The following is a 26,293-nucleotide window of genomic DNA, read 5'->3' on the forward strand; positions in this document are numbered from 1 at the left end:
ATGTTCTGTACCGCAACTGGTATTGCGAAAACACGGAAGAACTTAAGCAATTACTAGTGGTGCCAAAGAAATGCATTCCTGATATACTTCATGCGGCACATGATGCACCTACAGGAGGCCATGCTGGGGTGAACAAAACTTATATGAAAGTGCGTCAAAATTGTTTTTGGGTTGGAATGAAGAAAGATATTAGTCAGTGGCTGAGAACTTGTGCAGAGTGTCAGGCTAGGAAATCTCCTATTCCTCATAGATTAGCACCCATGATCAATATGGTTTCAGGAGAACCGATGGAGAGAGTTGCCATAGACATTTGTGGTCCTTTTCCTACTACAGTTCGTGACAATAAATATATTTTAGTAGTGGGGGATTACTTCACAAAGTGGACAGAAGCCTATCCCATTCCAAACCAAGAAGCCCAAATGGTTGCTCAAATATTGGTGTATAAACTGTTTTCCAGGTTTGGAATTCCAAAAGAGCTACATTCGGATCAGGGCAAAAACTTTGAATCTAAACTGTTTCAAGAAATGTGTAAAATCCTTGAGATAAAGAAAACTAGAACTTCTGCATACCATCCTCAGGCCGATGGAATGATTGAACGGTTCAATCGAACTCTAAAACAAATGTTAAGTGCATATATGAATGCAGAACACACTGATTGGGACTTACATTTGCCACTCGTTACCATGGCATACCGTTCTAGTATTCATGAAACAACTGGGTTGACCCCTAATAAAATGATGCTGGGTAGGGAAATTAATATTCCTTTGACTTTAATGACTGAACATCCGCCAGGTGAGAGTAAAAGCCCTGTTGAGCATGTGGAACAGCTACAGCTAAAAATTCAAACAGCTTTTCAGTATGCCCGGAAATTCATGACTAAGAAACAATTAAGGCAAAAGGTAAACTATGATCAAAAGATACATGGACATATTCTAGAGGTTACTGATAAAGTCTGGTTGTTTACTCCATAAAGAAAGAAGGGATTATTATCTAAACTACAAAAGTATTGGTCTGGACCATTTATCATTCAAAAGAAGCTTTCCAATGTTAATTATATTATTTCGAAACCGGGTTCCAAAGTTAAACAAGTGGTGCATTTCAACAGGTTGAAACCATACTTGGCCAGGGAATTCGAGGTGGAAGAGTTGGTGGAACAACAAAATCAGAATGTTTCCATGCAGTCTGATTATTCTGAATTGTTGGACTGGGTACCTTCTTTAGAGACAGATGATGTGGTCGATCAAATTTTCTTTGGAGGTGAAACTGATTCCTCTGTGAATAATCCTTCTCGTGTTTATGTGTGTAGACATAGGAAGGCACCCGGATGGATGAGGTCAGGGCAATATGACTTGTCTTAAATTTGTAGGATTGGGAAATCTCCTTGCTCAAACTGATAATTTATTAAGGTAGGAAATGTTTGAATAAGTTTGGAGTTTTTAAAATATAGTGTGTGATTATGTTGAAAATGGATTGTGTATATATTATGTTATATCTGTATTTATCAACAGATTGTCAGAATTCTCTTAGTTGAAATTTGAACTATGCCTCGTGCTTCGGGGAAAGCTGCAATATTGGGACATAGCTATGTGACCAGGTTAGAGAATTGAGTAAAACGGGGTAAGCAGGGAGGGAACACTTTTGAAAAATCTTTAGGGATTCAAGGGGTTGAGGTAAGATATTTTGGTCAATCGGGGGGAAAAATTGGGACTGTCTGGAAATTGATTGAGAGAATGAAGAGGGATGGATATAAACCAAGGGTAGTGGTATTGCAGGTGGGAGGAAATGATCTGGATAGTCCACATTTTCAAGTTGGTCTTTTTATTAAAAGGTCACGGGAAGTAATGGAAGAATTGAGAGACTGGGGGGTGCAGGAAATTTGTTTAATGAAAATATTCCCAAGAATTAGATTTCATTCATTGAGCATGGGGGAGTATGAGGCAAGAAGAGCTCAGTTAAATTTAGCCTTATCACAGTTAGAACGGGAGGATGGGGTGACTTTTGTCTGCAAGAAAAGAATCCTGCATCCTCGACTACTAATTGATGGTATTCATTTGGGGCAGCTGGGTATGAAGCGTTATTATCAGGAGCTAAAATGGGTGGTTATTAGGGCTTTGGTTAAATCATAACCTGTTTATTTTGTGAGGTTGTTAGAAATCTGTATTGAGTTGAAATAAGTTATGATGCAAGATACAACTGGTATTTCTGGATGTCATGTGATGATAATTTGGTGACTGATAGAAAAATCAGGCTGTATAAATTGAAATAAATTGTAATGGATGATATAACTGGGGTTTTTTTTTTAGGTTAGGGGATGATAATTTGGTTACTGGTAGGAAACAATAGACGGAAATGGTTAAAAAGGATTTATGAGGTGTGGAGAAGCTACTTGATTTTATTGTAGTTTGACAAATAATATTGAATGTCAGTGTTATGTGTTTCTCAGCCTACTACAGGAAATATTAGAGTACCTTGGTTGCATTTCAGAAGTCCATATGCTCTACCTGTTTCTTTATACAGTTGTGTATGTACATATGTGGATGAGACAGGTTGGGGCATATGTTAAATATATTCACATGTGTTTATTTTTGTGGATAATTATAAAGTGTTAATTACTTTCTTTCTTTTTTTTAATTTAAGATTTTTGGATATTGTGTGTTTCTAGTAAAATATAATTGTATATATATATATATATATATATATATATATATATATATATATATATATATATATATATATATATATATATATATATATATATATGCATATAACTGGACATTTTTGGATGATTGTGTGGTTGATTTTAGCTACTGTATATATTGTATTAATATACAGCGATAGAATGATGAGGTGGGTGTGATACCTAATAAGTGTTGTGTGGGGTTTGTTTTTGTAACACTTGATTAAGAAGTGTTGGAATTTTTTTAATTTTTTAAATTATTTGTTGTACTACTGCATTTACTGTGAAATTTAGGGGTGTAAAAAAAGAAGTTATATGAAAAATGTATCACATGTTATTGGTTTCAATTGTGTTGTGTGTTGTGTGATGGGATATTTGAATAATATTCATTTGTAATTATATGGTGACAATTAATTAATAGGTGAATATAAGTGTCAGGTATATTGGAAGAGTTGTTAGATGTCTCATAATTTTGTAATATAAAATGATTGTGATAAGACGTGGGTAAATGTACGTTGGTAATATATATATATATATATATTTTTTTTTTTTTTTTTTTTTTTTTTTAAATAGGAAGCAAGTAATATATATACAAAATGTATATTGGAAATATAACTCAAACCAGTGCCAAAATTTGTGTCAAAAATTTAACTCTATGTGTGCATAGAGTTCAAGTGGTCGAGGGGAATGTAACAAATCTGTATATTTCCAATACTTTCCTGAATAATCTGATTTGTTGTCTGTCCTTTTTCTACTTATGTTTGGTTTCTTAATTTTATTCTTGGTTTCTGAACTTCTTATACTAACATCTTCTAGCACCCTATTAGCACTTTAATCAGCCTTCTATGAATCAGATTATTGATGGGTAAAGTTACAGGAACGATCATTCAGATCCATTGATTTTCCAAACAGTGGCATGAGACCATATAATATTGTAATGTTTAGGCTTGGATTTTATAGTTAATATTACGTTGTGTAATATTTGGGGAGGGGTTAAACAATAATAATGTTATATTGTATTTTGGGATATCATTTGAGAAGATAATCAAGTTAGAATTGTTTATTTTATTTACGTAATTTTTGTTGTAGCGATGTATACTTTTCGGCAATATTCGGCTATAATTAAGTTTGTCGTTAATCTTCGTTATTTCTACGAAGAATTATTATGATAGGTTAACCAATCGTCATGTCCGATTAATGTCATGTCATTAATTTGGACCAATGAGAGCCATTCCATGTATTAATGCTAGATTTGTCCATCCGTTTACTCACTTCTGACTTTCCAACCACAGGTACAACATGTGTGTTTGTTGATTGTGGGGTTTTTTATGTGTAGATTTTGAATGGCTCTCTCTCACTCGGTTATTCCAAATTGTGTTTTAGATTTAAGCTATTTATTTATTATATAATTCATTAACCAAATGGTAGTGTATTTTTGTTAGTTGTCACCGTCTCGCATTGCATTACCGTAAACCTTAAAATTATTGTTAGGCATATTTTGCATTGACTTTTGAGAGGTTACTAAAGTATTTTTGAAAGAAGATTATTGGAATTTCGGAGAGAGGAATGGAGTGAAGGAAATATTATTTCTGTCTCGTAAATTACCAAGTATTCCACGTTTGGGAATCTTGTGGTTTCACGAGTGGAAATGAATGTTTAGGTACATTTTCGATGGATTTTCATTCTCTTAGAATAAACAAATGGTAATCCATATTGGGATTCTTAATGTTTCATTGGCGGGGAATTGAATGGTGGTTGAGTTGTGCGAAATTTGAATAACTATTATGTAACCTGTATCTCTCAATGTCAATCATGAAATCTATTAAAAATCTTAATTATTTTGCTGGTTAACTGTAATTGTTTTTATGATCTATTGACACCCTTAAATAAACACTGTGAAAAAGGACGACTTATGTGATTATTATATTAGTTAGTGAGAAAGGTTAATCATGAGTTTACATATTAAAATGTGATTTTTGGAAGTCTACGACCGAAAGGGGTAGCCGAACCCAGCAAGGCATTTTTAGAACTGTATTTAATTCGATTCTAGCACCGGTCTATAAGTGGGCACGTGCTGAGAAAGCGAAATCGTTACATTACTAAGTAAACTGAAAAATGACTGCTACTTGTGATACTTTAAATAAATTAAACCAATTAAAACTAAATTAATTTGTAAACAAAGACTGCTGACCTATCAGAGTACGTGAAACTGGTCATGTGACCTAAATCGCCCCCAAAAAGCATTACTATCGTTGTAAAAATCTGTACCCATCGGTGAAATAACAAAAAAATTTCTGTAATAAATGCATCAATTTGGCATCTTAAAATATTTATTTTGCATTTAAATGTATTATTTATGTCAACGTGATCTATGTGTATTTAAATTGCCCCCGAAAAATATGCCTTGATTGGCCATTTTGGAAATTTTCTGTCATGACCCAATGTTGCATCATGTAGAACACGATACATTCGTTCGATTGTCATCAAACATCACACAATATTAGAACAAATACAGTTAAAGATGTCAACTTATATATTAAAGGTGTCTAGACTAAGTAAGAAAATAGTAAAATCATGTTTACCTTTTTTCCCTTCCAAACATGACGAAAATAGTAGGACATCCGAAACTTGACCGAAGTTCTTCATTTTCTGCCATAGCCAAGTATTCGGTAATAAACTGTGATTGTTTCTGCTCAATCAAAATGATCTCAAATCCAATGCATAATGCAAAATACACAATGTTTTGTCATTATTTATTACCGTATTAAATTTAATTTGGCAAACTGCAAATGGCGCGTTTTTTCCTGTTGTTATCTCTAAGCCAATCAAATCCCAGGTATGACTGTTCAGGAACCGACCAATCATAGTATCGCTTTTAACCTTCGTTCGTCTTTTAAGACGACACAGACTTATAATAATAATAATAATTATTATTATTATTATCATAATTATGTACTAATCTAGCGCCTTTGTGGCTTTCTGTCTATTAATTAAGCATTATAAATGATTACTCTGCATATAATGAAATAAACAATGTAATAACAAAACACAACGTAATTATTATCCAGATTCCAATTAATTGAATTATAAATAAATATAATTTAAACGTACAGATTCCTGAGTAAAGATTTCACTAAACATTTTCAAGAGCCAGTGTTATGCATAATTTTATACTATCTTTATTATATTATAATATATAAACAGGTGGGGAAGGTGCGATGAGTGCGTATATGGCATCACCATTTTCTTTTTTTCTTTTTTAATACAAAAGCTCATTTTTTCTAGCGAATATAGATAACGTTACCTAAAGGCGTGGGTATTTTTTTATATTGTTTTTTTTGTGATGATCCCATCACGAAGAATTCACCCCCCCCCCCCCCCAAAAAAAAATAAAAAAATTCAAAACAAAATCCAAAAAAATCTTGCCTATGGATTGTAGTTTCTATAAATGGATTTGTGAGGACCAGGGATGGGAGTGATACACCAGGTTACTTTATTTTTCTTCCTTGTGATTTAACAAAAAAACTTAACATTTTTATTATTATGTGTGTGAAAATTCAGATGAAAAAACCCAAAACAAAATCAATCTTAATAAATAATAGACCAAAAGTAATGATACCTAAAAGGGTGGGGGGGGGGGGGGGGGGCACAATCTGTTATAGTAATATCAATTCATTTTAATTTGGTTTTTGTGCCTATTTTCACACAATCTGGTAAAAAAAACAAAAAACGGTGGTGGGTGGGTGTGAGACGTACAGCATGAATACAGCATGGCTAGCTGGAACAACAGCACTGACAGCAACTGCCATATGTATGTGTGTGTCTGTATTATTATAATAACTACAAATTAACAATAATTATGATTTTTAAAAAAAACATTTTTATTGACTTTATTTTTTTTAAATTATTTATTTTATTATTTAATTGAAATTATAATTATATTATTATTTAGCAGCAATATATATTTTCGACATTATTTTCTGAATGTCAAATTATATTAGCTAGACCATAATGTCACGCATGTTCCATTTACCGGCCTCGGTGGCGTCGTGGTAGGCCATCGGTCTACAGGCTGGTAGGTACTGGGTTCGGATCCCAGTCGAGGCATGGGATTTTTAATCCAGATACCGACTCCAAACCCTGAGTGAGTGCTACGCAAGGCTCAATGGGTAGGTGTAAACCACTTGCACCGACCAGTGATCCATAACTGGTTCAACAAAGGCCATGGTTTGTGCTATTCTGCCTGTGGGAAGCGCAAATAAAAGATCCCTTGCTGCTAATCGGAAGAGTAGCCCATGTAGTGGCGACAGCGGGTTTCCTCTCAAAATCTGTGTGGTCCTTAACCATATGTCTGACGCCATATAACCGTAAATAAAATGTGTTGAGTGCGTCGTTAAATAAAACATTTCTTTCTTTCTTTGTTCCATTTTGAAGAAAGTGGGTCTAAGCAACCCATAAATGAATTAAAATCCACTGTCATTGACACTGTCGACTAGTTCTAATGGCGAAAACATGCTTACATTTGCACGTAAATTAGGGCGAAAGTGAAAGGTCTGCTAAGTGCCCATAACTTGCTTTTTCACAAAGCGCTTCATTTGCACGCTTTGCACGTGTATTCCATGTTCCCAATGCTGAATTTCCGTATAATTGGAGCTTGCGTTCGTGTACGGTGCACACTCCAAATTCGACAATGGTACGACTTCAACTGACTATCGAAGATCGAGGAAGGGCTATTGCTTGGCTTCAGGATGGCAATACGCAAAGAAATGTTGCTCTGAGACTTGGTGTCAGTCAGAGGGTCGTTGGCCGACTGTGGCAACGGTACCAAGCAACGAATTCTGTTCGAAATCGTTCACGTCCGGGAAGACCCTGAAGCACAACAAATAGAGAGGACCGCTACATCACCAATATGGCTCTACGTCAACGCACAACCACTGCACGCCGATTACGTGACAATCTGCGGACTGCGACTGGAACTCGAGTGTCTGATCAAACCATACGCAATCGTCTGAGAGCCAATAATCTAGGCTGCCATCGCCAGGCTGTTCGACCACCACTCCTACCACGTCACAGAACGGCCAGACTGTCACTGGTGCACGCTTCATCTGCAGTGGCAACGTGTTCAGTGGGGTCGAGTGATGTTCACTGATGAGTCCAGGTTTAGTCTCCGGTTCAACGACGGTCGGGTTTGTGTCTACAGACGTCCTAGGGAGCGCTTCGCTGACGTTAACGTTAGACAACGTCACCGGTTCGGTGGTGGCAGCGTCATGGTGTGGGGCGGCATCTCTATCCACCACAGGACCCCCCTCTATGTGGTGGATGGCAATCTGAATGGAATCCGCTATCTGAATGAGATTATCCGGCCGTTGGTTCTCCCAGGCCTTCAGCAGATTGGCGGCGGGGCAGTTCTGCAGGATGACAATGCCAGACCCCATCGCGCCAGGGTGGTAACGGACTTTCTCAGACAACAAGGTATCGCCAGGATGGATTGGCCAGCATATTCGCCTGACTTGGCCCCAATAGAGCACGCCTGGGACGAATTAGGCAGGAGAGTTCGGGATAACCATGCCCCTCCGGCCAACCTTCATGATCTGGGTCAACTTCTTATGGCAGAGTGGCAGGCCATTCCCCAAGAGTTCTTCAGACGTCTGATCAACAGCATGAGGCAACGATGTGTCGAGTGTATTCGCGCCAGGGGTGGATTCACACACTATTAAACGAATGTTCTAATGTGTAAAATCCAGACACAACCTTCAACTTTGACAGCATGTCATGTGACTTTCTTGTATACAGTGACGTTTATTTGTGGTTTTTTGTAAATATGGAACAATAAATTAAATTTTTGGTGTAGTTTACATCATCAATCTAATACACTCTGAAACTTATTTGGTTATAAATTTCTGACCCTTAAATTCTTTTGAGTAGTATATATGTGGAGTATCAGTGAAGTATCAATTAACAATTTTTTTCACTTATACTTATACACACTGATACTTCACTTATACCAATATATAAGTAACTTATAAGTGGCGTATAAGTAAAGTATATTCCACTTATAAGTTTGTATAGGTTATTTCCGTAAGGGCAGGGCTAGTCTGGGGAGAAGTCACCTCCGACATGCTCAGTACTATCTATAATGAGGATTAGTCTGGAGAGAAGTCACCTCTGACATGGTCAGTACTATCTATAATCAGGGCTAGCCTGGGGAGAAGTCACCTCTGACATGGTCAGTACTATCTATAACAAGCATATCATGTTGCGGAGTTATCTCCCACACGGTAAATATTCTCTATAAACAGGAGCGTCCTGTGGCAGTCTATAGCTGGGCAATTCCACGCTAAAGTGGACATGGAGTGAAAAAATCAAATCATGTTATTCCTTATATATTAAGATTGTTTTTAATGTAAAAATGTCTGGAGAATCCAAATGTGATAAATAAAATATTGTAAAATAAATGGATGTGTTTGACTTTAACTATTTTATGAGGATACCGTCACACTAAAAATATGACACTTCCGTAATACACACTATGAATTTATGTACAGCAGCCATGTAATTGAAGGTAATATTCTTTTTATTAGTGTTTTTGTTTTACCACTAACAAAGTACTACACTTCATAATCCACTTTAATGAAATTTTTTTTTTTTTTAGATTTAGGGGAAATTAGAAAACATAGAATCAGTTTGTAATTCCGTTACCGAAAACAAACAAAAAGTTAGACTGTATTATTCATTTATATGTAATCAAGGAATCAACTCATATTCTCTGAGTATATGTTAATGAACATAATCAGACACATTTACTTTCAAATTCATACATTATTAGTAAAATTATATAGCTGTAAACATATGTAATTCCGTTACCATAGGTTTGTAATTCCGTTACCGTCTTTGGTATATATTGTCAAGAAACACTTTAATATAAAGCTACATAGTACTAAAATGCTACACTCTTATCCATATACACCAATACATCAAGTGATGTAACAATAGGAAGATATACAAAATCTTTTTTAAAAATCCATATGGTAATAGTACTAGTAGTGGCTCCAAATGCATTTGCGGAACACCCATAGCAAATATAAATGTCATCCATTAACAATATAGAAATTAAGGAAATCTTATCAACTTTAACCAAACAGTACTACTTAAAAGCTTCATTATGCTGACTAAACATCTGCATTATCCATAACAAAATTCAAGTTATAATCGAAACCTACTAGAATTATATCGGGGCTCAAAATATGAAGTAAAATATGGCCTGCCATTATTTTTTTTTAAATAGCAGCACAATGTGAATGTAGGGTTTGGAACAATGTGTGGAAAACTAGGACCTCTGATGTGTAGTTTAGAGCATTATAAAATTAAAATGTAACAGAATCATGAGCTCGGCCTCAGCTAAATAGAAGATGAGATGATCGTACATACACCTGTTTTTTGAAAAATGACGCGATTTTGAATTAATTTTAGCAGGTGAATGTTTATTTCACGTGCAAGATTTAAAAATAGACTTCTTTTCACTTTTTACAGGCCACTATTTCCTGCCCTGTACATATATCTTTAAACATATATAGGGTCCAGAAAGTGGAAATGTAACATAACATATCTACTTGAAGCAAACTTTAATGTTACTTTATCCAAAGGCATTTATTGACTGTACATGTATTTAACAATTTATATTTAAATGACAGGATATCCAGAAAATGGAAAGTATCATTCTAATTACCAACATTATGCTTTTAAATGTATATAATGGATAAAAAGAAAGCAACCGTTTTATAGTGTTAATGCTGTCTTTACAAGGAAATCTAATCTGAGTAAAATTCTTAAAATGGAAAGATGGCATGTTTGTTTGGCCAAAAAAGAAAATACGGGTGTTTTGAATGTTGTCATGTACATGTATGTTACCATAACCTCAGATAGATGGGGAATTTTATTATTAGGCATAATATCTTTCACACCATAATACAATCTAGATGTTTGACGGTCAGTCTATATAATTTTAATTGGCCTGTGTTCCTCTGACCTGGTGTAATTCTCTTTGTTATTAACAATGTCACTGTTCAAGAATTTTTTTCAATTGCTGTCAAACATTTTAAACATTTACTATGTAATATGTACACAGTTTAGTGCTAGTTTAAATCTCCACTCATAATATACATGCACGTGTACATGTTTCCGATATTAAAACTAGTTATCATTTGAAATATTAATATGAATGCTTAAAACAAGTATACTGAATTATTTTTTAACTTATAAAATTATGCAACATATTTGCAAATCAAATTTAAAGTAAATAAATATTGTTTTTCAAAAGTAAATTCAGAGCGGTAATTCCGTTACCAAACTGTGTAATTCCGTTACCGGCATTCAATGTTGTACAATAAAATTATGAAGAGATAATTTGTAATATAATTTCTATTTTGTTAATCACAAGTCATTAGGTCATCATTCCATCATGAAGATAAATAATTATTTCATCATACTTCACAGAATTTGTTGATGTATTGTAGTGCCCGTAAAAATGGTGTCTGTTTTTACGTAATTCCGTTACCAAACTTTAATTAAGTACTCATGCACTACACCTTGCAGTAGGGAGTCTCATTTCTGCCCATGACAAGCACTAGTGCAGTACTAGTGTATTACATAGTTACATCATTATGATAATTTTTCTTACGTGGACTAGCTGAGTTTAATGCCTGAAATATCTCTTCAACTTGTAATTCCGTTACCGTGGAATTGCCCAGCTATGAATATGGACAGTGTCTTGTGGACTCACCTGCAGTACAGGTATTGTCTATAGACAAGACGATCAATACATTGTGAGAAATCACATCCGACATGGGTCAGTATTAGTTACCTATAAACAGAGATAGCCTTTTTGTTGTGTCAGCTTTCAACAGGGTAAGTACTGTTTATTAACTGTGACAGCATGTGGTATTGTCACCTCCTACACAGTCAGATTTGTCTAATAACTGACAGCTATAAACTCTGTCACCTCCAATGCAGGAGAGTCTCTGGTGAAATCACTCCCAATAGGATCAGTAATATCTATGAACAGAGAGCCTGTTCTAGACTCACATACAACATGGTCAGCACTGTCTATAAACAGATAACCTCATGTGGCAGAGTCAACTCCGACACGGTCAGCACTGTCTATAAACATAACCTCATGTGGCAGAGTCAACTCCGACACGGTCAGCACTGTCTGTGAACAGATAGCCTCATGTGGCAGAGTCAACTCCGACATGGTCAGCACTGTCTGTAAACAGATAACCTCATGTGGCAGAGTCAACTCCGACACGGTCAGCACTGTCTGTAAACAGATAACCTCATGTGGCAGAGTCAACTCCGACATGGTCAACACTGTCTGTGAACAGATAGCCTCATGTGGCAGAGTCAACTCCAACACGGTCAGCACTGTCTGTAAACAGATAGCCTCATGTGGCAGAGTCAACTCCGACATGGTCAGCACTGTCTATAAACAGATAGCCTAATGTGGCAGAGTCAACACCAACACAGTCAGCACTGTCTGTGAACAGATAGCCTCATGTGGTAGAGTCAACTCTGACACAGTCAGCACTATCTGCATGTGAACAGATAGCCTAATGTGGCAGAGTCAACTCTGACACGGTCAGCACTGTCTATAAACAGATAGCCTCATGTGGCAGGGTCAACTCCGACATGGTCAGCACTGTCTATAAACAGATATCTTGTTGTGTAGTCAACTCCGACTTGGTCAGCACTGTCTATAAACAGATATCTTGTCGTGTAGTCAACTCCGACCTGGTCAGCACTGTCTATAAACAGATATCTTATCATGTAGTCAACTCCAACATGGTCAGCACTGTCTATAAACAGATATCTTGTCATGCATGTACATGTAGTCAACTCTGATATGGTCAGCACTGTCTATAAACAGATATCTTGTCGTGTAGTCAACTCCGACCTGGTCAGCACTGTCTATAAACAGATATCTTATCATGTAGTCAACTCCGACATGGTCAGCACTGTCTATAAACAGATATCTTGTCATGTAGTCAACTCTGATATGGTCAGCACTGTCTATAAACAGATAGCCTCTTGTGGTGGAGTGAACTCTGACATGGTCAGCACTGTCTATAAACAGATATCTTGTGGTGTAGTTAACTCCGACATGGTCAACACTGTCTATAAACAGATATCCTGTGACGCAGAGGCAACTCCGACATGATCAGCACTGTCCATAAACATTTATCCTGTGACAGAGTCAACACCAACACGGTCAGCACTGTCTATAAACAGATATGTTGTCATGTAGTCAACTCTGATATGGTCAGCACTGTCTATAAACAGATAGCCTCTTGTGGTGTAGTCAACTCCGACATGGTCAGCACTGTCTATAAACAGATATCGTGTGGTGTAGTCAACTCCGATATGGTCAGCACTGTCTATAAACAGATATCTTGTGGTGTAGTCAACTCCGACACGGTCAGCACTGTCTATAAACAGATATCCTGTGACAGTCTTGGTTGGAGTACCAGTCGATTGAATACTCATGTACTATGCTTTATTGCCTACATGTATCTTCATAAATATATATTTATATTTTATATTCATGTTATTCATCACTTAATTTTTGCATTTACCATAGTTTGACATCCAATAGCCAATGTATGTGTGTCTGCGTATGTGTGTCTGTGTGTATGTGTGTCTGTGTGTGTGTGTCTGTGTGTGTGTGTCTGTGTATGTGTGTGTGTGTGTATATGTGTGTGTGTGTGTGTATGTGTGTGTGTCTGTGTATGTGTGTGTCTGTGTATGTGTGTCTGTGTGTGTGTGTCTGTGTGTGTCTGTATGTGTGTGTGTGTGTCTGTGTATGTGTGTCTGTGTGTGTGTGTGTGTGTGTGTCTGTGTATGTGTGTGTGTATATATATATATTCTATGCACTGAATACAGACTATCCACGATATGTATTCATTATTCGGTACCCAAAGAACCGAATATATTTGTGTGTTTTTTCTTTATTATTATTAATAATTATGTAAATTTAGGAAAATATTTGCAAGCGATATGTACACACAAAAATATTTTAAGCAGTCTACTATCTACTACCCAGGCTAACGTACTCAAAATGGTCAAATTATGAAAGTCATGCAATGTTTTTGATAAAGAAAACTGGTACTTCCTCTATATAATGTAGTTAATTATTATTAATAACATAAGAAATAAAGTGACATGCGATAGTATACATGGCAGAGATTAATAATAATAATATGTTAAACCGTTCGTCACTGCTATGTCATAAACACAGTATGGGTATTTGGAAACACTTTGACCAACTATTTGTGAAGGACAAATCCCGCTCCCAAAAACCCCAACAACCAACAACACCTTTGAAACTTTCACAAATAATAAAAATTGTGCACTTCTTTGTTTAAAATCTCGTAATGACACAATGGAAGAGTCATTATTATATTATTATCAATGGTCAAACTAGCTATAAACATCACAAAAGGTTGCAGCATGTTATATCTAGGTAATCAACTTACTGGCCGGAGAATTCTTCAACAGCAGTTACTGTAACAGCCAAAATTAATGTACATGTAGGCTGAATAACATCCAACATTTATTTTGGCAAAACCATGTGCTCAATGAAAACAGAGTTAACTGTCTAACGCGACCTTTAAAATTGAGCATTCATTATTCTTATTAACAAATAATAATAATAAAATAAAGTAAAAAAATCACACATAATTCTGGAGACAGCCAAATTAGTCATTGGCTTTCTTATTTTTTAAAACAAAAATGGGCTAATCAAATTTGCAAGTCGCTAAAGTTTTGGCTTAGCCGAATTCCATCTTCCAATGGTTACATAATCTATCTGACTCCTTAAATATATGCTGCCCAACATTCAACTTGCAATCTCACAAACAGTAACAAGAAAACAATGTCATCCAGCTATTACCGTATATCTTCGCCTATAAGTTGAATTTTTTTCACCCAAAAATTATTTTATAACTTGGGAGGTCGACTTATAAGAGGGTAAAAAAATTTCACCAAAAAATATTACTGTTTTGGGGATTATTTTACAAGTTTTATTGTTGAAGTATGCCATGTATTTATACTCAAATATGTTAATTTGACACATTTATTTTTTATAACCTTTTTTTTTTGGCATTAGAACGGTTTTGGTTATGCGAAAAGCTTCAAAAGGCGTACGATCTCACTCACATGCCAAGACAACAGTCCACTTAGTTAAATTAACAGTCATAACTAATAGTAAAAATGTAAACAATACTAACTACCTGTTGCCTGAGTTTATTTTGAAATCTGGTCACTGGCATTAATGGTTGTTCAAACAATGTTTTGGCGGTGATTAACTTCATGAATATTACTAAGCTTTCCCTTAAAATAGACTGAGCTCTGCAGTTCACTTATCTAGAGCAATAGGGACACACATCATTTGGTACAAAAACCAGTGTACTTTCCAGAGTAACAGTCAAACAGCTTTCACTCTCTACTAAGGGAATATTTCGTTTTGATGCTATGTAATAATGATAGTTTGATTGGAATAGTCTGATCATATTGCGATGTACAAAACGTGAAAACCGAAGTTTGTAAAATAATTTTCTTTTGTTCAAATATTATTGTTCTCATGTGCTGAAAATAAGAAATATTTCAATATTTATAAGTAGTTTTTCATGGGTCGACTTATAAACGGGTCAATAAAAAAATACGTTTTCAGGGCTTGAAATTAGGGACTCGACTTATAGCCGAGATCGACTTACAGGCGAAGATATACGGTAATTAACAGCATGACCTCAACATGTAGAAAAACAAAGATCTGCAGTTTGTTATTCAAACTTTATTAAAGCTGAAAATGAATTGTTTTTCACGTGACCTGTCAATTTCAAAACCCGTGCTCATTTAGGGCTGATAGCAAGTGTCCCAAACTGGGAATATGTCACATTCCGTGATAATCTGAGATTGCACTGCACGTGTAGTCGCACAGATTAAACACCATGATTGCAGGCAAGTAAATCTTGATGTAAATTTGTGAAAAACAATAGTTGTTCACATCAATGGAAACTTCATCTAATGCACCACAACTGATCAAAGGCCATGGTATGTGCTTCCCTGTCTGTGGGAAAGTGCATATAAAAGATCCTTTTCTGCATTAAGAAAAATGTAATGGGTTTCCTCTGATGACTACAAGTCAGAAATACCAAAATTTTCACATCCAGTAGCCGGTGATTAATTAACCAATGTGCTCTAGTGTTGTCATTAAACAAAAGAAACTTAACCTTTTTTAACAATGGAAACTAAACTGCATTTTTGTTTACCAATTTAAGTATTTGTTGACTTTGCAAGCATTGTCAAGTGTACGTATGCACTGAGATCACGTGAAATTAACAGCACGTGTATTTCAGCAAATTGTGATTAAACCTAGCTATAGACTGAATATAGTTGTTTGCAATGATCACACAGACACACAAACACACGGACACACACACACGGACACACACATGGACACATACGGGAACACACACACACAGACACACACACCACACACGGACACACACACTGAAATGTCTATAGGATTATTAACTATTGGTTCCATCTTCTATACATAAAGGTGTGTGTGTGTGTGTATGTGTGCGTGCGTATGTGTGTTTGTGTGTGTCTGTCTGTGTGTGTGTGTGTGTGTGTGTGTGTGTGTGTGTGTGTGTGTCGGTAGCAGGTGTGTTATCACAAACTGCAGGTTCTGTTGATATTTGTATTTTATTTACAGCGTACACAAACACAAGCCTTAAAATACATGATATAAAAATACATTTTCACATATATATTATAAATATTCAAATTATTCATGATGATAAAAAGTCTATATCATTATTTAAAACTACAGTGTTTTAATAAAGGGTGAATACATTTACATCACACCAGAATCATTTTCATAACAATAATCTAATTATGTATATATATTTTTATATAGCACATTCAATATGTACATAAATACTAATTTAAGCCAAAGACAATATTTTATATATAACACATTCACTATATAAATACTAATACATAAACAATACAAATGCAAATTCAATACAAATATATTGCTTACCAAGTGTATGGGACAAGGGCCCCTACTTGATATCAGCCCACAATACCAGTGTCACAGGAAACTCCCCCACTCCTAAAAATTTTATCCTAGGAAATACACCCCTTGGGGGAATATTTCCTAGGATTTATACCCCCCAAGGGAGGAGAATTTCCTAGGAAAAACTCTCTCTCTCTCTCTCTCTCTCTCTCTCTCTCTCTCTCTCTCTCTCTCTCTCTCTCTCTCTCTCTCTCTCTCTCTCTCTCTCTCTCTCTCTCTCTCTCTCTCTCCCTCCCCCTCCCCCCGCCCCCCGAAAATGTAAAAAAAAAAAAAACCCACATTAGATATTGAAATACAGTGTACATAAAAAGAAATTATACAGTAGCTTGCTAATTCAAAAAGGAATATAAGATGTTACATTTGTTTTCCCACCCCGTATGTAGGATATAAGAATATCTTCAAACAGGGATGGATCCATTTGTCAGCGAAAATTCATTCATTAAATTGCTGTTTTAATTTCTGTGGGAACACATAAGAAAGGCGGTTCTAGGATTTTGTAAGGGGAGGGGACACAAAAGGGGTCAACTTTGAGTTTGCAGTACGGGGGGGGGGGGGGGGTGGCCAGGGACGTGCTTCCCCAGAAAATGTTAAAATATACATGTACATGTATGCCCAGATACACGTTTTTAGAGCAACTTATTGTTGTTTTGCTACTGTTATGTTTCAGTCATTTTGTGTGATTTTATCAATTACATAGTATGATTTAGGTTAATAGGACGTTGAATGCAAACCAAGAAGCCAGGGCCTGGTTTAATGAGCATGGTTTTAAGCTGTGACAGTAAAACGCTGTACTATGCACTGCATGGTTACAGCCATGCGCACGTAACAAAGTTATGACAACTCCATGGTTTTGCAGCCACAATACCAAAATTACTCAGTCTCAAGTGGGATGGTGTAAGCCAGAATATATATAACTGAGACAGGTAATCCCAGGATTTCCCTGTACATCCGATGCAAATTTACGCTTTGATTCCACCTTCGTCTAAGCACTAGCATAGCCAGAATTGTTTTTTATTGCAGAGGCGGCCACTAGTGTAGCCAGAGAGAGGGAGGGAGGGCCATGGCCTCTCCCTCACACGTGTTCTCCCCCCCCCCCCCCCCACTCCACCTTCTAGATTTTTCTGTTGCTGCATACACGACAGTATGGTTGGCCCCTCACCAATATGAGTGCCCCCCCCCACACCCCACACCCCCCCCACCCCATCTTCAAAATCCTGTCTGTTCCAGTTACTCGAACAAAACCCCATCATGATAAATAATGTTACGATTGTAAGGCAGGCCAGTATATATAATTATTAGGCGGAAAGAAAAAAGATGTGATCGAGAGGCCATGTCACCCTCACCTATCTCGCTAAGCCAATGTGCCTGGAATGCTTTCCCCGTCCTAACCAATGCTCTACAACTGGTATATCAAATGTGGTGGCATGTGCCATCCTATACATTGAAAAGTACATATAATATATTATTTGCTGCTACTGGAAAAATGTAGCAGGTTTTCTTGAAAGAAAATTTTCAATATCAATTATTAATTGATCTATATGCTCTAGTGGTGTCGTTAAACAAACAAAAAGTAAAATAAAAACAAACAAAAAACCTGACTTCCAACTGTTTCCAACATTTGTTAAAAAAACAACAACCCTAAGTAACTTTATTGAAAGTCAGGATATGTGAAATGTGTACATGTGTAAGCTATGTGTTTGGGATACACGCTATAGTAGAGCACAACAAAGTTAATGTTTTGGACGTGATTAAAATTAGATCTAACAGCATTGCGTGGACTCCCATGTCCAGGTGACATTTCATCTATAAATAATAATTTAAATAACGACCAATCATACTTCGCCTTTTATAGCGTTATTTGGGAGCATACAAATTCTAAAAATATCGGGTGAGTCTATTTATGCAATAGGCACACTATTTCAACATTAAAAAATGGGGGGAGAGTACAGTAATAAACTCTGGATTGTATACTAGTATAAATAGATTTTATGGCTATACCATCACGTTGTTTCAACATTAAATTTTTATACTGAAATTAGTTTCCAGCATACTTCGTAATTCACCCGAATCACTTCGTATACCCTCGGCATAATTCCGAATATTTTCAAAATCACTGGCATGATTTTGCAAGTAAGCTTTTGATTGGTCAAATGAAAGGTCAACTGGACATATGAGCTCCAACGGGGTCCTGTTAGATCCACAGGTAATAGAAATTAACCAGTGGAGCTAATTTTAATTAGATTGCAATTACAGAGACAGTGCCATTCAGTTTGGCAGTTTCAGGAAACAACAATATTTTTATTTTTTATATTTTTCATTATATTAATGATTACACGTTTTGATAAAATGGGCAACATTGCACATTACTTTCCGTTTTTCACAGAATATAAATTATGCAATCACAGCATGAAAAACAAAAGTGATTGTTTGTTAGTGTTTCTGCCAGAAAGAAATGTTTGGGTATGGCGCTATGGAATTGAATGCAACCACAGTCAAAAAGGAGTATGGGGGACCTCCCCCAGAGAGTTTAGGGTTAGGGTTAAGAAAATCATACAGTAATGAGTAATTAATTTTGTCAAAAAGTTAACTTTAAAAAATAAAATTTTGGGTATGGTGCCATACCCGTTTTACCCTCTGGCAGAAACCCTGTTAGTAGTAAACTACTAAACTATATGATAATACTTAAAGGGACTTGAACATTCATATTATTAATTGTACTCCACTTACAGTAGGGATAAGGGGGTGATGGGTAAGGGTGGGAGTTGGGGTGGTGTTGGGGATGGTGAAGAACCTTGTGTTTGATATTTAATTTTACTTGTCATTTTAATGAACAAATGTATGCAGTATTCCTGTGCAATTTACATGTCTATTTCAAAATTATAAGCTACGAGAATATAGGTTACATAATATGCAATTGTTTTTCTATTTGTATGATTAATATTCATACATACATGTATAACCTCTTGATAATAACTAATGTAAATACTGAATGAAAACTTCGATGTGTATACCAAAATGGTAATGTATAATTTTGTATTGTAACTTTGTCACTTCATCCCTGTGGTTGGGACAGATAATAAATGTATATATATTCCTGTTCAAATGTATCGATATCGAAATACAACATGTATGCGTTCTCTTCTAACGTGACGGCCAAGTGCAAGATGAGTGCTACAAGCATGTTGAAACACCGCACACTCACTCAGCTGGCGATAGCAAACAGCAGATAGCAAACAGCAGTTACGCCCAGTGGGAAGGTGTTATAAAGTACAACTTTCACTGTGCTGTCGGTTTCCGACGTATCCACTTCATTGTCTGCAAACATTGCAGTGTATGTTGTCATACTATGATACGATGCGTAGCGCTGTCATAAGTAGTGTTATAACCGTTCCAACAAACCGGGCCCAGAAGTAACCTATGTAATGTTAGATGCAAATGGGTGAAATCATTAGGTAATACAAACTCAGTTCATGTTTTTTCAATCCTCTGACAGGGAGGGTGTACAGTAACATGCTTGCCTTTACGAGATATCCTTACACTATCGGAGAATTATATATCTTAATATTTTACATCCCCACAGGTGCCAATATTCTAGGAAATATACTCTGTCAAAAAGGAAACGCATAGGTGAAATATTCATGGAATTATCTCTTTAATACAAAGTGGCATAATTTCATTATTTATGATTGTATCACAGTAAAATTTGACATGAGTATGTGATAATGTTGTTGCTGTGGACTGACGGCAGTGGAGGCATTTTCATCACCAAACAGCGTCGCACGAGGGCGCTGAAATCAGTACCTTGTGTGGCCCACCAGCAGCAGTAATCACTGCACGACATCTTGGCATAGACTGAATGAGTCTCAGAATCCTGGCCCATTCTTCCTGCAGTGCATGTGACAGTTGCGGGTTTGTCTGAGGCTCCGGGTCACGCTGGCATACACGTCTGTCCAGTTCGTCCCATAGATGTTCAATGGGGTTGAGATCTGGCGATCTTGATGGCCATAGCAGCACATTAATGTTATCATTCTGTAGGAAATCCATTGTTACACGTGCCGTATGCGGCCTGGCATTGTCCTGCTGAAAGAGATCTCTCTGTTGATCCAAAATGGGAAGCATATCACAGCGAAGAATTTCATCCCGGTAGCATACAGCTGTCATGTTGCCTTGTACGAACACAAGTTCACTTCTGACGGTGTATGAGATGGCTCCCCACATCATGACACTCCCTCCACCAAATCTGTCAACTTGGGTGATGCAGTTGTTGGCAAGACGTTGCAGCGTCTGTAAACACGTTGTCGTCCACCACGTTGCTGTAGAAGGAAACGTGACTTGTCGCTAAACCATACTCGCTGCCAGTTTACCAAGTTTCACCCCTGTACATTCGTGCACCAGCGAACACGTAAATGTCGATGTTGACATCGCAGGACGGGGCCAACATACAGTCTCCTAGCCCGTAAACCAGCTTCTCAAAGTCGGTTCCGAATGGTTTGTGCAGACACCCTTCTCAAACCAGGTATGCGTCCAGCAGTGTTCATTGCTGTGGCAGTTTGGTGACGCAAGTGCAGAACCCGGATGTAGCAGTCTTGTGCTGCAGTTGTTATGCAAGGTCTTCCACTTCTGGGCCGGTCTTCAGCTAATAGAAACTGCTGGTACCTGTCCCAGAGACGTGAAATGGTGGTCTGATGGACGTTCATGTGGCATGCGATTGCTAACTGCGATTCACCTAACTGGATGCGGCCTGTTGCAATGTTTCTATTCAGGAGGCTTAGTCTTGGCATCTTGTAACTCGTCTATGTCGAAATGGAAATGAGGCATCATTGCGAGCATTTCCTGCAATTGTCACACATTAACGTGCCGTACAACATGCGTTAACTTTGTTTTAGGGTAAATTTGGGCATGCTGTCCCATGCCAGGAACATTAACAAACATATTTTGTAAAATCAAACACTTTTCTTCTTTCCCTATCACTTATGCGTTTCTTTTCTGACAGAGTATATAAGGAGATATCACCACCCTACAATCATGAGCGAATTTTGTATTTGAAATATATTTCACAATTGCATTATATCCCCCTCTCCCTATCCCCCCCCCCCCCCCCCCCCCAGCCAATATCCTAGGAAATAAACATACACACCCATAGGATATTTTTCATTACAATATTCCCAGGGAATATTCCCCCAGGAGCCAATATCCTAGGAAATATACCCCGGCTAGCAGTTATCGCCTCACTATATTTGTGAGAGAATTACATATTTTAAATCCCCACCTATGCAAATATCCTAGGAGATGTCACCATTCTATAATCATGAGAGAATTACATATTTAAAATATATTTCACTGGGTGAGCAGAACTTTGAAAATTGAAGAATTCTAGTTATTTTCCAACATTACATAAATTTATTTCGCCAAATTAAAATAAAATTTGCCATTTCTTCTTAAAATTTGCAATTGGCCAGAACAAGCCCTGCAATATGAAAGGTATATTTCTGTCTGGAGCCAATATCCTAAGAAATATACCCTAGCAGCTATCCTCACACCATGTTTATATGCAATGTTTTACCCATGGGGTATTTTTCCCTTTTTCCCCTGCATGCATGATGGGCATATTTGCAGTGGTACATTTTGTCATGTAAACCATGTAAACTCTCTTACCCACCAGGGTATTGCTGTCCCCAGGGTACAATTTTCACCAAGTCCAGAGGTAAGACAAATATGAAAACCCCCTAGTGCAAAGCTGCACCAGTGGGCAAAACAGCCATATAAACACTTTTCAAGCATTTACCCTGCTGTTTAGTTAATGAACTTATGCAACACACGTCTATAAGTCCCCCTTGTCTGTTATCCTGGAACATCTGAAGGGTTAATGCATGGATCTCTGGGCATCTTACATTTTGATAACCAGGATTGTCTGTGGTTCCTGTTTGGCCACCATCTGCTGCTTGGACTTCTGGTTGCCAGTCTGGTGAGTATGGCTGATCCATATCTTCACACATAGCATGCAGTGTAACTGCTGCAGCAGCGATGGTGGATACGAAGTGGACGTCAACATCTATCTTCTTGAGAAAATGTCTCCACTTTCCTTTGAAGAGTCCAAATGTGTTTTCAATGGTCAATATCGTGTGCGCTGCTCAGATAATAGTTAAAGTATGTTTGTTTGCTGTAAGGTTAAATTTTGTTTTGTTTAACAACACCACTAGAGTACATTGATTAATTAATCATCGGTTATTAGATGTCAAACTTTTGGTAATTCTGACTTGCAGTCAACAGGGGAAATCCGCTACATTTTTCGTATACCCATTAATAACACTTCTCAAAGCCTGACTACTTGGAAAGTTTACTATTTCATGGAACATTGTGGCACATATAGCTTCACACGTGTCATGTAAGCAAACACGGACTGTGGATCTGTCTATTCCAAACAAGTTACCAATGGACCTGTATTCTATTGTTGTAGCTAAGAAATAGACAGCCACTGCAACTCGGTGTTCTGTAGTCAAAGCTTCTCTCACATCTGATGAACTCTGTAGATGAGGCTATAATCGCTGACAAATTGAAGCAAACACGGTTTTGGATATCCTAAAGTTGTCCATCCATGTCTTTAGCACAATATCTTCCCACCAAGCTCTGCTCCGTTCCTTCATCCATAGTCTTCGTTCTGGTAGGAAAGAGGATCCTATGACTAATGTTAGTGTCTGTATGAAACATTGTGCTTTTCATCTTCTAATTTTATATTTTACTTGCTTGACATTGTTTAACATTTACAAGATGATATGGAGGTGGTGGGGGGTGGGGGGGGCAACATCCTAGTAAATGTAATCCATCTGAGAAATATTTCCACTCTACAATCATGAAAGAGTTACTTATTTTAAATATATTTTACTTGTTTGAAATTGTTTCACATTAGCATTACAAAATGAGGAGGTATATTAATAGGATAAATTCCCACTGGAAAATATACCCCCTAGGAAATATCCACACACTACAATCACAAGAGAATTAGATATATATTTCACTTGCTTAAAATTGTTTAACATTTTCTTGAAGATGTGGTGGGTGGGGTGTGGATCATATTCTAGGAAATACACACCCCTAGGAGATATTGTGAGCACCCTGGATTACATGTACAATGTTGCCAGTAAGTTATTTTGATTTAAATTATTGAGTTATTTCAAGTCCACTGTTTTTCATTGCCAAAGTGCATCAAAGTCTATATGTGTTTACATTAAACAGCGCAATTCTATGTGCCGGGTCATTCAAACAAGGCCTATAATATTTATGTACATAATCATTAGTGTTTATATTATCAATAATCACAGATTATTTACCTTATCAAGTGTTATTAAATTGGCATTTTAATACAGCCACATACGGCAAATGTCAAAGACGGAGGCCATGCTTTTGTATGAGCCTTGTTCTGGATTTTTGATGTCTGCTATACTGTGTAGTTTAGGTAATTATTGTTTATTTCAGATTTTACTGATGCAACTTCTATCAGATATGAAACTTAAATTTATTTGTGTATATATAGGCCTAATTGTATTTATTTGATTCCCATTAAGGCATTATAGCATAGTAAAAGGCTCCTATAATGATGTTATCCAGTCACGCTGTTGACGTAACTGGTTTGAGAACGTGCATCGCAGAATTTGCAAATTCGGCCATGCAAGATTGTACCCTGCACTGCTGGATTTTACCCCGCTCTGCAGAATATGCATAGTTCTGCACTGCTGGATATTAACCAGTTTTGCTGGATTTTGGCAGGGGTATAAATACGGATCCCGCAATGATTTGTCAGTTTCGGTCAATCATTCGCCCCGATAGATGGGTTGGGTTTATTTATATATTACTAAATTATACAGGTTTTACATAAATGAATATTAGTGAGATAACTTGAAGAGACCAAACTTACAACCTTAATGATTAGATAATTAATAAAGATCAAAGGGTATCATTTCCAGCATTTATTATTGATAGAATTTAGGGAGACAGACAGGTGTTGTGGTTTTTATGTGGCAAAGTTAAATGCATATATAGAGAGGGATGGAGAGAGCGATAGAGTGCTTATGCTGTAGAAAAATTATAGGTCTATGTAACCTTTACAAAGTATTTGAAGTGTATATTCAGGTGAATAAGACTTGGTCTGTGCATCTGTTTTAGGCTTTGTCAACCGCCGTGGAGCAATGTCTAAAACTATACTGTTCAGGTTATACTTGAGGGTTTTGTTGCTCAATTGTTGTTCATATCAAAGAGAGCCACCAATTCTTTTAAATCAACTGAAATATACTACTCAAAAGAATTTAAGGGTCAAAAATTTATAACCAAATAAGTTTCAGAGTGTATTAGATTGATGATGTAAACTACACCAAAAATTTAATTTATTGTTCCATATTTACAAAAAAAACAAATAAACGTCACTGTATACAAGAAAGTCACATGACATGCTGTCAAAGTTGAAGGTTGTCAAACATGGATTTTACACATTAGAACATTCGTTTAATAGTGTGTGAATCCACCCCTGGCGCGAATACACTAGACACATCGTTGCCTCATGCTGTTGATCAGACGTCTGAAGAACTCTTGGGGAATGGCCTGCCACTCTGCCATAAGAAGTTGACCCAGATCATGAAGGTTGGCCGGAGGGGCATGGTTATCCCGAACTCTCCTGCCTAATTCGTCCCAGGCGTGCTCTATTGGGGCCAAGTCAGGCGAATATGCTGGCCAATCCATCCTGGCGATACCTTGTTGTCTGAGAAAGTCCGTTACCACCCTGGCGCGGTGGGGTCTGGCATTGTCATCCTACAGAACTGCCCCGCCGCCAATCTGCTGAAGGCCTGGGAGAACCAACGGCCGGATAATCTCATTCAGATAGCGGATTCCATTCAGATTGCCATCCACCACATAGAGGGGGGTCCTGTGGTGGATAGAGATGCCGCCCCACACCATGACGCTGCCACCACCGAACCAGTGACGTTGTCTAACGTTAACGTCAGCGAAGCGCTCCCTAGGACGTCTGTAGACACAAACCCGACCGTCGTTGAACCGGAGACTAAACCTGGACTCATCAGTGAACATCACTCGACCCCACTGAACACGTTGCCACTGCAGATGAAGCGTGCACCAGTGACGTCTGGCCGTTCTGTGATGTGGTAGGAGTGGTGGTCGAACAGCCTGGCGACGGCAGCCTAGATTATTGGCTCTCAGACGATTGCGTATGGTTTGATCAGACACTCGAGTTCCAGTCGCAGTCCGCAGATTGTCACATAATCGGCGTGCAGTGTTTGTGCGTTGACGTAGAGCCATATTGGTGATGTAGCAGTCCTCTCTATTTGTAGTGCTTCGGGGTCTTCCCGAACGTGGACGATTTCGAACAGAATTCGTTGCTTGGTACCGTTGCCACAGTCGGCCAACGACACTCTGACTGACACCAAGTCTCAGAGCAACATTTCTTTGCGTATTGCCATCCTGAAGCCAGGCAA

General features: G+C 37.3%; 1 protein-coding gene across 2 annotated transcripts in view; it reads left to right on the plus strand.

Annotated features, from left to right (window-relative positions):
• Window positions 1-26,293, plus strand: part of LOC121387191 — a 70,500-nt gene that overhangs the window by 37,696 nt on the left and 6,511 nt on the right. For both annotated transcript variants that reach the window (XM_041518220.1, XM_041518227.1), the window contains one exon: window positions 23,862-23,952. In XM_041518220.1, coding sequence (XP_041374154.1) covers window positions 23,862-23,952 — 91 coding nt within the window. The remainder of the gene's footprint in view (window positions 1-23,861; window positions 23,953-26,293) is intronic.

The sequence above is a fragment of the Gigantopelta aegis genome, chromosome 2 (assembly GCF_016097555.1).
Source record: "Gigantopelta aegis isolate Gae_Host chromosome 2, Gae_host_genome, whole genome shotgun sequence".
Lineage (NCBI taxonomy): Eukaryota > Metazoa > Mollusca > Gastropoda > Neomphalida > Peltospiridae > Gigantopelta > Gigantopelta aegis.